This window comes from Crocodylus siamensis, chromosome 3 (assembly GCF_052110815.1).
Source record: "Crocodylus siamensis isolate JL-2025a chromosome 3, ASM5211081v1, whole genome shotgun sequence".
NCBI classification, from domain to species: Eukaryota; Metazoa; Chordata; order Crocodylia; family Crocodylidae; genus Crocodylus; species Crocodylus siamensis.
The window spans coordinates 114,015,398-114,029,171 of NC_143397.1; the positions used below are offsets into that span (position 1 = coordinate 114,015,398).

The 13,774-nt window shown below is 46.1% G+C and overlaps 1 protein-coding gene across 8 annotated transcripts in view; it reads left to right on the top strand.

The window, feature by feature from the left end:
* Positions 1–13,774, top strand: part of GNE (glucosamine (UDP-N-acetyl)-2-epimerase/N-acetylmannosamine kinase) — a 74,548-nt gene that overhangs the window by 14,604 nt on the left and 46,170 nt on the right. The window contains exon 1 of one of the 8 annotated variants that reach the window (XM_090039033.1): positions 4,122–8,186. The exons of 4 other annotated variants lie outside the window; for them this stretch is intronic. In XM_090039033.1, the coding sequence (XP_089895159.1) occupies positions 7,929–8,186 (258 nt within the window). In that variant the 5' untranslated portion in view covers positions 4,122–7,928. 3 more of the 8 variants (XM_090039034.1, XM_090039035.1, XM_090039040.1) reach the window with 3 other exon arrangements.

Genomic DNA, 13,774 nt, shown 5'->3' on the forward strand with positions numbered 1-13,774 from the left:
AGTGATGACTTCTGGTTGCCACCACAATTGCAATTGCAATCGCATATCTGCTGGGAGTAGTCACTTTTTTTTTTTGCCCTCCCATCCTAAGTCAGAAACTGACCCTATTCATCTCACTGTAGTTATGCCACATCTTTGAATTTAAAAAAGGTTGAAAACCATGGTGCTAAATAGAGTACAGTGATATTACAAAACAGAAACTAGGACTGAAAAATATTTTAAGTAGTTATGCACTTAACTGATATACAGCTAGCTGGTATTTGTTATAAGCAGTGAGCAAAAACTTGGGACTGGCATTGTTATGAGGTTAAGAGCATTATGCATTTAACCATTATGTATATAGGTAAGTACAAGAGCATAGGAGAGACCTCTAAAATTGATGAGTGAAGCTATGGAGTTGTTATAGTATTTGTCTGTTATCAACTTGTATTACCTGCAATGTTTTATTTTCTTCTCTCAGTTATAATTGCAAAAATCAAGAAAGCTTAGCACCAGAGGATCAATTTTGGTTCCTCTTCTCAAGCAAGTATGTGCTGTAATATCAGTCCTTGGAGCCTACTTTATTTAGCACCTAACATTTCCTGAAAGAAATATAATCTGCTTCACTGTTGTTGTGTTAATATTAAGATATGAAACACCTTGATGGTATTGATTTGCCCTTTACACTCTACAAGCAATATGGTGGATCCATATCCCAGCCACCCCTGCCTGTGTTGATGTGGCCAGTTCCCATGGAGACCGCAGGAGCAGCAGGGCCATGACAGGCCAGAATTTCCATGGAGACCTGCCCCAGCAGTGCTGGCAGGATGTGTGGCTGGGCCAGGAGCCCCTTCAGGGCCAGGGCTGGGATCTTGCAGCCGTGACAGCATGATCCAGAGCCAAGGCAGAGCTGTGATTGGCTGCCTGCACACCCCTGCCCAGGGCATGTAGGCAGCAGATTGCAGCTCTTCCCCAGCTCCAGACCATGCTGTCACCACTGCAAGATCCTGGTCTTGAAGCAGCTCCCTCCCTGCTGCACAAGGGAAGTATAGGTTAAGTATTAAGAAAAACATCCTCACTAGGAGGGTGATGAAGCATTGGAAAGGGTTACCAAAGAGGTGGTTGAATCTCCATCCTTGGAGGTTTTTAAGGTCTGGCTCGACAAAGCCCTGGCTGGAATGATCTAGTTGGGGATGGTTAGGGAGTTGAACTAGATGACCTCCTGAGGTCCCTTCCAACCCTAATTTTCTATGATACCACTGCTCCTGCTCTCATTAAAATCTCTGGGAAGCCCCATGTAGCTTGAGCAGCTGAAAGGTTGGGCCTGCTCACTGCAATCTTGCAACTCTAAAAAAAAATAAATAATCAAGGCTTCTCTCTGCAATCTTAATTCTGTTGCAAAAAGTAACAAGCAGAGTGACAGAGGGTTGGGAAAAACATTTTTCTTTAAGTGGTTCAGCTTTCTTTCTGTATTTGGGAATCTGTTGTCTACTCTCATTTTTACTGTTTCTCCAGCATCCCCTCTCATTTTTCCCTGTTGCCAGCATGGGTCTTTCATACAGCAACAGGAGAACCAAAACTAAGAAATAGGAAAGTAAGAATGAGAAAACACAAACTGCTTGATTTTTTTGATTTTTTTTTTAATTGCAAACTGCTCATAATTGGGTGAAACATTATTGGAAAATGCAGCCTGAACAGCATAAGATAAAACTAATTTCCTGCTTACAAAAGTCATTTCACATCATGCAAATGCACGCAACATGTAGAGTGGAAGCAAAGGGGAATTTGTTTTGTATACCAGTCTAGCAGCTGGCTTCAATGAATATTCATGCTAAACATGCCTGAAGAAAAGATCGGGAGATGAATATTCAAGATGGCCACTGCCACAAGGTGACTGCCAATTTTATGCAGAGTCCAATTCTCCCATCCCTTGTAATGCACAACCTACTTCTTACACGCCAGGTCCTACCATTCATCACATATCCATACCTCCCTACCTCCCCATTCTTGATTTTAATACATTTCACACCCACTCCACATCAGTATTTGGATTCATTAGCTTAAAGATAGTGCGTGGCTAAGACACTAGGCTTTGACTCAAAAAACTGCCTATACACGTGCTTGGAGGTGGTGGGGGAGAGGGCATTTTAGAGTGGTTCCCAGGCAGCCATGCTAATTAAAACACCGCAGCGTCACATGTATTAAGCCCCCATGAATTTAAAAATAGTCACAGGGCGCTTTATCTAAAACTCATTCAACAAGGTGTAATTAAAGCACCCCGTGGCCATTTAAAAATGTGTTGGGGCTTAATACACGTGATGCTGCAAGGTTCTAATCAGAATGCAGAGCAGACTAAATTAATTGAGTCCGCTCCACCACAGTCTCAAAATGTAAAGTAGCACCTGTTATAGGCACCTTTAAGTTCTATTCCTGCCAGTGACCTACTGTGTTACCTTGAGCAAATCAGTTACCCTCTGCTTCCCCATCCATCTTTTGTCTGGCCTGTGTCTTTATCCTGTAAGCTGCCTGGGACCAGCATTGCTTCTTACTGTGTGCTTATACATGGACAGTAATGGGACACCAAATCCATTTGTGGCCTCTAAATACTCTTGAATGCTGTGATTCAAGAATACAAATAAATGTGGTCTTAAGCCAAGTCTACCTCTACTAAGCAAAGCACAGATGCTTAGATTTAAGCATGTGTTGTTTTGTTTACTACAAATGCTTTCCTGAACTGGGGCTTAGGTATAAATAATTATTGCTGTACCTCATAGATATTTTTAATCTGATATTTCATATTTGATAAAGATTCTCTTACCCCCTACTGCATAGATAAGGACTTTTTTTTATCAATCCAGCTTTGTGTTGTGGTCTGGGTTGTAGAATCACGTCACTTCCTAAGAATTAAGCTACATCTGTGTTGTCAGAATAAAGCTTTTAAAGAGGTTTTGTCCAGAACATAAATGTCTTGAGTAGGGATGAGTGGCTTTATTCATTCCCGATTGACTGCACTAAAAGTTTAACTGTGTGTGTGTTTCTTAGCTACATAACTCACTAAATATTTAAATTGATCAGTGTAAAGAAACTGCAAGGTTCAATATGTCAACTGCATAGTGATATTTTTTTTGTAGGACAGTTTCTGATTTGCTAACCAGGCTTACATTAGCTGTACTGTTAAGGAGCATGATTTTTAACCCATAGTTTCAACAATTTCATTAGAGCAAATGAAAACTGAGGGACAAAGAACAGTGGCTTGAGCCTGATGGTGTATGGCAGGGGTACTTTGAAAGGTCCCAGGGGATATGCATAGGCAGGCGGGGATGGAGCATCACCACCTCACAGGAGCAGGGCCAAGGTGGGGCGAGGGCAGAGGCGCCTCTCTGCTGGCCAAACACAAGCCACTTGGCTGGCCGGACACAGAGGGCTTGCACACAGCAGCCACTGTCATCCACCACCCTGTGCCACCACTCCGTGTGCAGCTGCTGCCACTATCCCTGCTTTTCCCCACTCCTTGATCAGCCACCAGGTACACTGCTCAAAAAGATTGAAAATCCCTGGTATATGGGGTGGTGTAACAGGGGAACCAAGAGAGTCACAATTAGTGCTCTGGGGTAACTTGGGCCTGTAGAGCTATGACCAGCGCACAGAAGGCAAGCTGAGAGCCAATAGGGTGAATAGTGAGCATGGAGAAGGATAATATTGTTAGCAGCCTAAAGATCCAGTGATAAGGTGGACTGGGGTCTGACTGACAGGCTACAGAGTTCCAAACTCTGGAGTAGTCTTCCTACAAGCTAAAACAGTTGCATCAAAGTATAACAGATAAGGTGGCAAAAGGAGTATGCTGAAGAGTTGGAGTTCAGGACAGGATTGATTTGGCCACTAGGGGTGCCATGGCTGCCCTTGGGGCTGGTCCTGTTACAGGTGGTATAGCGCAAGCTTCTTCATGCAGAATCATTAATTTACGTTAAGGTAACTCTGCAAGCCAAAGATGTAGCTGCAGCTCATAGAAATATATCCATTATAGCATTTACTACCTTGGATACCAATAACTGCCTATATACCACAACAAAGGCTTCAGCATCCTGTTCCCTTTGAAGAACAATGGATAAACATCTAGCAACTGAAGCTTCAGCAGCAAGTCATGCTAATTGGTACTGAAGGCCAGTAGCTTATCTCAGGGATGTCTGTGTGACCTGCAATCAATTTTAGGATTGCAGTGTAGACACAGCTACAGCTGGGATCTGTTACACCTTGGTGCATTGATCCAGAGTTTCTCTCAAACAGGTAATCAACCACATTGTATTCTCTAATAGATTTTTTATGTACACAAATAATGTGTGTTATTAATAACCATGATCACTTTTATACTCACAATTAATATAGTAGTGTCGAGGGACCAACTTGGGCATTGCATAGAGTAGTAAACAGTCCCTGCCCTTCACAGCACGATGCACAGTAGAGGAAGGGGTAGAGTACACATGCAAAGTAGTAACAGCAAACAGCAAGTTAGTTCTATTTTGGGTGGAGAGATGGTTTCTCAAGTTTATTTACAATTCAGTGAAGATCCAAGTTTATTCTAGGTCTGGTTCAAAGGCCACTGAAATAAAGAGGAATCTCCACTGCCTTCAATTACAGAGTATAGGCAGACAAAATAAATGTATGGGGTTAAAGAGGAAGTAGGGGGCAGGTGTGAGGGGGAACATTTACTGCATGTTATCTTTTAGGTGGTAGCAGTTTTTCAGGAAACCAGTTTAATTACATGTGAATTAAACAACTTGAAAATTACTATTGTTTACCTTCTTCTTGAGGAATAGAAAGGAAAATGTACACACAAAGCATTTATTTTAGAGAAGCAAATGTTCAGTAGTTCCACTCTTTCTGTTTTAATCCAGTATCTTTATCTGTCTGTGCCCTGTGATCAGATCACATCTCACTCTTTCCTACCTGTGTGACTCCCGGTTAATGGGAGTTGCCTTTCTTTGTTCCAGATTAAGATGTGCCATGATACAGAATGAATATCCTACCATGCCCCTGCAATTTGTGATGCTTAATTCAGTGGAAAATTGTATTTTAATTTATGAAGTCACCCTATCATAATATTTGAAAAAGCAGTAGAAGTCTTAAGCAGTAGTGCTCAACCTTCTGGCCCAGCAGGTTGAAAGAGTGGCATGGGGCTGGTGTGCAGGGTCAGTGCTCAGGGTCTGTCTATAGGTATGATCCAGAGCACTGGATCTGGCTGTGCAGCATACAGGACCATGTTATCCAATGGCAATAACTGCTACAGCTCTGGAAGTTGTGGCGATTTATGCTGCCATCACTCCCCCACCACAAATTTCTGGACCTGTAGGGAGCCCCACAGACTGGATTTGGCCCATGGGCCAGAAGCTAAGCACCACTGTTCTAAAGGAACATGTGACTTGTGTGCTAGTCTGTTAATACTTGAAATGGAAACAAAGCTATCTCCAGCATGTGGGATTGTGATACATGGTTGGACTCGCTCATTTTTGCTCCCTTTTTACCTTATGCTCTTGAGAGTAAAGAACAAGCACATAAAGGGACTCCAGACTTTCCTCCACTTGGCCCAGAATAAGCCTAATGCCTAATTTCCCTTGCACTGGAACCAAGGATAGAGTAACAGAATTGACGTCAAAGTCAGGAAAGAAGAAACTCAATGCCTCCTATGACAAGAGGCTAAGTGCCCTGAGTTTTAGCCTCTGGGACCCTGTCCCCCTTCCTGGGAACTGATCAAAAAGAAGGAGTTCTCCGAGGCTGGGGTGCTGCAGATGACCAGGGAAGTCAGGGTCTGAGTAGAGACAGGATCTCAAAGCCAGAGGCTTGCCTTTTGTGAAGCCACACCAGAGCTGGCTACAGGGGGTCCCCTCAGGAGAGGGAGACTAAATATGGCTGCTTCTTGGGTAGTCCTGAGGCACAATTTCCCCTTAAAAGCAGCACTAATCTCATCACACCTCCTGCCAAGATGGTATTATTTTCTCATCCTCTCCCTTCTCTCTGAACCATCAAGTACAAGCTAACAATCAAAGATGAGATACTGGACTAAATAAACCAGTTCTTTTTTTCTCACATGGATTTTTTACTTTTTTTTTTTGCTATAAACTACTGCATGATATTAGCATTGACAGTGGTAAATGGGTGCAAGGAAAGGGACAGGAAAACTTATTCCCAGATGATCACTTTTTTGTTTTTTCTCTACTGCATGTCCTTGTCCTAAATCATGTGGGTGGGGGATTTTCTATTTGCATTTGTTGCTTTGTTTCATAGATTCATAGACACTAGGGCTCAAAGGGATCTCAAAAGATCATCGAGTCTAGCCCCCTGCCCCAGGGGCAGTAAGTCAGCAGGGATCATAGGATCCCAGCAAGATAAACATCCAAGTGTCCCTTGAAGGCATTCAAAGTAGGTGCTTGTACCACCTCCAGCAGCAGTCTATTCCAAACCTTGGGGGCACAGACAGTAAAGATGTTCTTCCTTATGTCCAGCCTGAAATGGTCATGGAGCAGTTTGTAACCATTTGACCTTGTCATCCCTTGGGGTGCTCTGGTTGTTCCCCAGATCCTGGTGAGCACCCCCCATAAACTTATAGGTGGCCACCAGATCACCCCTGAGCCTGCGCTTTTCCAGGCTGAAGAGTCCCATGGCTTTCAGCCTGTCCTTGCAAGGTCTGTTTTCCTGACCTCTGAACATGTGTGTAGCTCTCCTCTGCACCCTGTCAAGCTTCTCCACATCCTTTTTGAATTGTGGAGCCCAAAACTGGATGCAGTACTCCAACTGTGGCCTCACCAAGGCTGAGTACAAGGGGAGAATGACATCCTGGGATTTGCTTGAGAAGCATTTATGGATGCAAGCCAGAGTTTTGCTTGCTTTGCTAGCCACACCATCACACTGAAGGCTCATGTTCATCTGGTGGTCATTCATGACCCCTCAAGTCCCTTTCATCTGTAGTGCTAGCCAGCATAGCACTGCCAAGCCTGTAAGGATGCTTTTTCCTCCCAAGTTGGAGAACCTTGTATTTTTCAGTGTTAAACACCATCAGGTTCTCATCCGCCCACTTCCTGAGCCTGTCAAGGTCAGCCTGGATCACCCTCCTGTCCTCAGGTATGGATGCTTTACCCAAGTTCGGTGTCGTTGGCAAACCTGGCCAGTCCATTTCTGACATTTGGCTAGTCTACGTGTGTTTGTGCATAGAAAAGTCACGTAAGTTATTAATTACAAAGTCAGTTCACAGTAGCTGTGTGCCATGGCAAAGATTTTTAAGAATGATGATCAATTTTGGGTGTCAAACTTGACACCATACCACAAAGAAGCTAGATTTTCAGAAAGCACTGAATCCTTACCCTTTAAAATTCAGGCCCCTTGAGAGGAGCCTGCAGTTGGGGACTGCAGAATTGAGGTAGCCTGTCAGTCATTTTGTAGTCAGTTTTGAAAGTCTTGTATTTTCATATCTGCTGTTAGTCTTTGCTATCCGTTTAACTAAATTCAGCGCAAATGAAAAGTAAAAAAGGGAGGTTACATCATTCCAGCAGCCTTACATGCTGACAGTGAAGGGCACTGTCCTGTACTCCTTGTGTAGGGAAACTGGCAAGGAAAAAAGTGCCGAAGTGGAGCCTAGTTCTATAAATACAGCTTGCATTAAAATCATGTTCTTACGGATGTTTTGGGGTCCAACAACGGCCTGTAGAGAACTGACAGGGAATGGTGGGGATCCGGTCATGCGGTGAGGCACCCTGCCAGACAGGGCACCAAGACGGCTGCAGGGCATCATTCCTGCAGGTAGCTGGGGGTGGGCCGCATGGTTGGAGGCCCCTTGGGAAGCTGGCTTTCTGTCCCAGGGCGAGGCCGGGCTGACACCCACTTTTCTAACTCGGATCCTGTGCATAGCTTGTCCATCCCTGCGTGCAACTGCAAACAAAAGGTGATCAGCTCGGTAAGAGATGCCAGCTATCAAGATCAGGCTTTGTCCATGTGGTACCAGGGATGCTCCCTCCAGGCCCAGGCCGACTGCCCCGTACCGGGCTCGCTCGGGCCCCCCCGCAGCCCACCCCGCTCGGCTACTGTTGGGCGCTGGGCGGCGGTGGCAGGCCGGGCGTGACGTCACGGGGGCGGGGCCGGGCGCGGCGGGAAGGCTGCGCTCCGGGCGGAGGCGGGGGCTGCCTGAGGCCGAGCCGGTGGGGGAGCAGCGGAGCTCGCAGGCAAGTGAGGCGCGGACGGGGACTTGGGGCGCCGCATCCCTACCCGGCCGAGACCCGCTACACCCCGCCGGGCACGGCCGCTCACGGCTGTGGCTGCGCCCGCGCGGCCGGCCTGAGTCACCGCCCGTCACCCTGGGTAACGGTTTCCCCCGGCCGTGCGGGTGGGGGCGGGGCGAGACCGCTCCGGCGGCAGAACGTGACGTCAACCGCGGGGGGGGGGGTCCTTCGGGCTGCTGCAGGACCCGTCTCGCAAGGGCCGTGACCGGGCCCGTGGCCTGGAGCTGGTCTGCGGACCCTCCCCTCGCCGCCCCTTGCAAGCCTGATCCCGTGGCCTCTCCAGTGGGACCCCGCACGCCCTGCAGGCCCACTCCACACTGGTCACCCCGGCAGGGCTGTGCCACACGGGGCACCTGCTGTGGGGTGCACCATGGGACCAGTGCTGGAAGGGGTGCTGGCAGGTGCCTCGTGTAGTGTGGATCCCAAGTGGTTGGAACAGGTGCCATGTGTGGCTGGCAGTTTACTGGGGAGCAGCTAATGCTCTGTAAATATACACCTAACTTACTGTGTGGTTGTTAGCTCATTTGCCCTTCTATAGTAGACTATAACTGGCATGAACAACGCGTGCCCCCCCGACTGTTGTGGGGGCACGGTGGTGGCGGGAGCATGGCAGCAGTGAGTGGGGAGCTCTCGACTACCCACAGGTGCTGCTGGCAACAACGGTGGCCATCAGCGATCACTGACTGCCCACAGGCGCCGTTGGCGACAGGGTGGGGAGGTGGCAAGCAACTGCGGCACCTTTTCATAGGGGGTGCACCACCACACTCGGGGTGCCTGTGCACCCCTTACGCATCACTAGTGGTAACTGGTAGTAAGAACGCATATCTGTGTAGGGTGGCCATCCCAGAGGACAGTCTGGTTGTCCTCTGTCCTCTATTGATACGAAACCCAATGCCTTTTATGTCCTCTATTTTTCTCTACAACAGAAAAATAGAGGGCATAAAGGCGTCGGGTTTTGTATCAATAGAGGACAGAGGAGTAGAAAACCAGATTGCCCTCCATGATGGCCACCCTACATCTGCATAGCAATCTGTTTTAAATGCCTTGTCTTCATTTTCCTCACATCTGTAAATTTATTGTGCATTTCAAGAGATGCTTTGGCCTCTTGCATCCCTAGGTTAAAATCTTTCCTTTAGGTTGGACGACTTGATCCAAGTTGGATAGCCTTAGGAACTTAAAATAGGTGTGTTACTGGAGGGCCAGGAAAGATTTAACTGGCTCAGTACTGCTTCTGAAAAAACAGTTTGAATATATAAGATGCCACTTCCTCTAAGAGGATTTGTGTGTCTCCTGGTTGCTGCAGGTAGCTCTGAGTAAGGAGATATGGGCTGTTTGCATCCTGTCACTGCTGCTCTCTGTCTTTTTATGCCTCCGTTTCCCTATTTGGAAAGGCTGTATATAACTGCCACATATTATCACATAGCGTCAGAGATAATCTTGTAATGAGTAAATGTCTCAACGATTGCTTGAACATCCTGATTTTGTTTTAATTAAGTTTTTCCATAGGTGAGGGGATTTTATTGTATTTAGAAACAATTAAAAAGAACTGTTAATTTAAAATGTTGAAGGCAGTTTAACAATGATACCTAAATCAATTTAATCATAGAAAAGTAGGACTGGAAAGATCATAGGAAAGTAAGACTGGAAGGAACCTCAGGAAATCATCTAGTCCAATCACCTGCTCAGGATAGAATCATCTCTGTCTAACCATCACAGACAGAAAAGTATTAAAAAAATAATTTGTTATGCTGCTATACATATACAGAGAAGAAAAAATAATTCTTGTAGTTTTCATTTAGCAATATAATTTGTATGACTTTAAATAATACCACTAGAATTATAGCAGTATTTTTTCTTTACATTTTAGGGTAAAGAGATTAAGGTTTTAAATACATAAAAACGTCACAACTGTTAAAGGAAATGAAACCCAAAGCTGAGTCTTGATCTCTATCACAATAGAGCACATAGATCAGACTTAGAGTTTGGTGGCTTGAGAAAATGTAGATTGAAACCTAAGTCATTAAGTTGATAAAATAACCAATCCTTAACACTTGATTGCTTTTTGAAATAAAGGTTGAGCATGAGAGAGGTGAACTCATTTCAAATTGTTGCAGGTGGAGGAAAGAAATGCCACTTTAATGCTACTTATACAAGATTTGATTTTGTTGGGAATCATCCCCCCACCCCAAGGCTCCCAGAAGTGGGGCAGGGCAGGGCAGCGCAGCATGCACACAGCTACAGCCCTGCAGCTCCCAGAATCAGGGCTAGGCAGGACAGTGCCACACAAATACACGTGCACCCCCACCACACATACACATGCATACATGAACCTGCGACTCCCCCTCTTCTCACTCTGCTGCAGCCCAGAGGAATCCAGACCAGGGAACAGCTCGTCGGCTGGGCTTCCTGGAGAAAACTGAAGCAAAAGCCCCAGAATGGCGTGAACCCGCTTGCATGTGCCCAGCTCTTGACTCAGGAGCCAGGTATATGTGTGTGGGTTTGCACTAATCCAGGCCTTTTGCTTCAATTTTTTCCAACAGCTCGGACACTAAGCTTCTGAAATCCAGGACTATCCCAGTCAATCCAAGACATATGGTCACCCTACTTAAACTGGCAAAAAATGCTATAGCAGGATAATGTGCGTCATTCAGAGAAATGGTGTAAATCAGGGGTGTCAAAAATACAGTCCACAGGCTGAATCTGGTTTCCAGGGCTGTGCCATCCAGCCCAGGGGGCTAGAAATTTGGGAGCTATGGCAATTAACACTGAGGCTGAGGTTGCCCACAGGCTGAAAATTTGTCTGGGATGAGCAGTGGCTGCCACTGCTCCAGGAGCCACAGCAGTTAATACTGCCACTGCTTGCCCCACTGCCAAATTTCTGGTCCTATGCAAGCCTGCAGACTTGCTCTGTGTTCTGGATCGAATCCATGTCTTTTTCAACAAGTATTTTGTAACTATCACATGCTCTCCATTGTGCTGCAGAATTTAGGTTCAATTTGCTGCAGGCACAAGGAAGACAAGCACATCCTTGTAATATGAAAGGAAAGAACCAGAAGAAAGTTGAGAGATGAAGAACCAGGCAGGGTTAGGTGAGGTCAAGAGCTGGTGGGAATGGGGACTCCAGAGCTGGCAAAATGGTTAATCTGCCACGGGTAGGAAAACCTTGCTGGGAGAGATATTGCCCCCATTTTGTATTTTGCCTCCAGCTCTAGGTCTACAAGCCCTCACTGGTGAAGCAGGCAGAAGATGTTGGAATCTCAACGGCTGCAAAGGTAGATGAAGACTGCAGCAGGATGAGATCCCCAGTCCTGTCTTGGTCTCCTTGCCACTGGCTCAAGGTCCCATTCTGTCAAGAGCCGTGTGGAAGCTGATGGTGCAGCAACTTCTCCACAATAAAAGAAGTCTTTTGTGCCAGCACGTTCCTCAAGCCCTTTGGCAATGACCTAATGGTGATGGGAGCAGGATTGTGAAGTCTGGAAGCTCCCACTCATGAACTGGCATGAAGGCAGCATTTACAAGAAAGTTGCCTAGCACTTGGATGAGATAGGAGTGCGATTCAGCAGTTATAAGTGTGACTGAGGAACTGTGACTCTTCAGGATCCGCTCTGCTTAGGGTTGGAAAAGATGCCCTAAACATAGTCTGTCTAATGCAGTATTCTGTATTTCTTCCTCAGTGGATAACTGTGTCCAGCAGGATCACCTTTACTGTGATCAAAAATACCAACTAAGACGCACCATTATTTTCAGGACTTGGAACATTAGGACCCGCATGGATAACATTAATAGTGAATGCCCAGAGCGCCGTAGTGCGATCACGGCCCAAGAACTTGGGTGACGCAGCATCAATGTAGCTGCAGTAAGCAAAACCCAGAGAGCAGGAGATGGGCAGCTTAAAGAACACGGAGGTAGCTATACCTTCTTTTGGAAGGGTAAATAGGAAGGAGAATACCAACTCCGTGAAGTCGGCTTTGCCATTAAGAATGAACTTATAAACCCACTCAGTGAGTTCCCTTTTGGAATTTATGAGTATCTCATGATTCTCCCTGTCTTAAGCTGGCGGGGAGCTGATATGCCACTGTCATCAGCATATATGCTCCAACTCTTGATGCAGCCGATGAAACCAAGGAGGAATTCTATACCAACCTTGGCCAAGTCGTTTCTGACACTCCAGTGGGAGACAGACTTATTCTTCTTGGTGATTTCAATACTAGAGTCAGAAAGGTCTCTAACCTCTGGAATGGAACCATCGGCCACAAAGGTGCAGGAAAGGTCAACTCCTGTGGCATCCTCCTCTTGACCAAATGCACGGAACACAGATTCACCATCATCTACACCCTGTTCCACCAGAAAAAACAGGAACAAGACATCACAGCAACACCAACGCTCTGAGCATTGGCACCTGATTGACTATGTCATCATCTGTGCCCGGCCTCACAAAGATGCCTGCATTACCCGAGCTATGGTAGGAGATGATGATTACTGGACTGATCACTGATCCACTTGGTTATGTCACTCAAACTGGCTCCCAAAGAATGGCTGCAGCAGAAGCAATGCCGACAGAAGATCAGCATGGAAGGACTCAAGGACCCAAGCAAGTGAGACATATTCTACTAGCGCCTCAATGAAAAACTGGTGAATTCCAATTAACAACAATGGGAGAATGTCAGCAGCTTGTGGAGTGCCCTCCAGGCCACTGTACCTGTGAAGAGACACGTAGATTCTTTACCAGGAAACATCAAGATTGGTTTGATGAGAATGACTGGGAGATCCAAGAGTTGATTAATCATAAGCACAAGGCCTTTTGGGTTTGGCAAAATGATACCAACTGCGAGCAAAAAAAATTGAATCTCCAATAAGCCAAGGCAGAGATCCAAAGGGTGGACACGTGATATGAAGAGCAAATGATGGGAAGACAAGGTGAATGAGATTCAACATCTGGCTGACATCCACAATTTGTGCAGCTTCTTTAGTGCTGCCAAACCATCTATGGTCCAAGCACTCGGGGACCAGACGCCTTAAGACCTAAGGATGGAGGAGACCTGATCAAGGAAAGAGGAGCCATCAATGCCTGTTGGAAGGAGCATCTTGAAGACCTTCTCAGTCAACACTCTACTGTTGACAAGCATTCTCAACTCCACCCTACAACACTTAGTCAGAGATGATCATGGAATCCCTTCAGCCCTTCAGAAGTGAGGAAAGCTATCAAGGAGATGAACAAAAAGGCATCTGGAGCAGATGGAATCCCTGCTGAAATCTTAAAACAGGGAGGAGAGGAGCTCACATCACAACTTCATGCCCTCATCTTAAGGATCTAGAATGATGAGGAAATCTCAGATGATCTCAGGCATGCCATGGTTGTGACAGTCTTCAAGAAAGGAGGCAAGTCCAACTGTGAAAACTAGAGGGATCATCTTGCTATCTACCACAGGAAAGATCATTGCAAAAACCATTCTGAACTGTCTCCTTCCACTTGCTGAAGAAGTCCTCCCAGAATCTCAGTGTGGGTGTAGAGCAGGGGTGGGCAAAATATA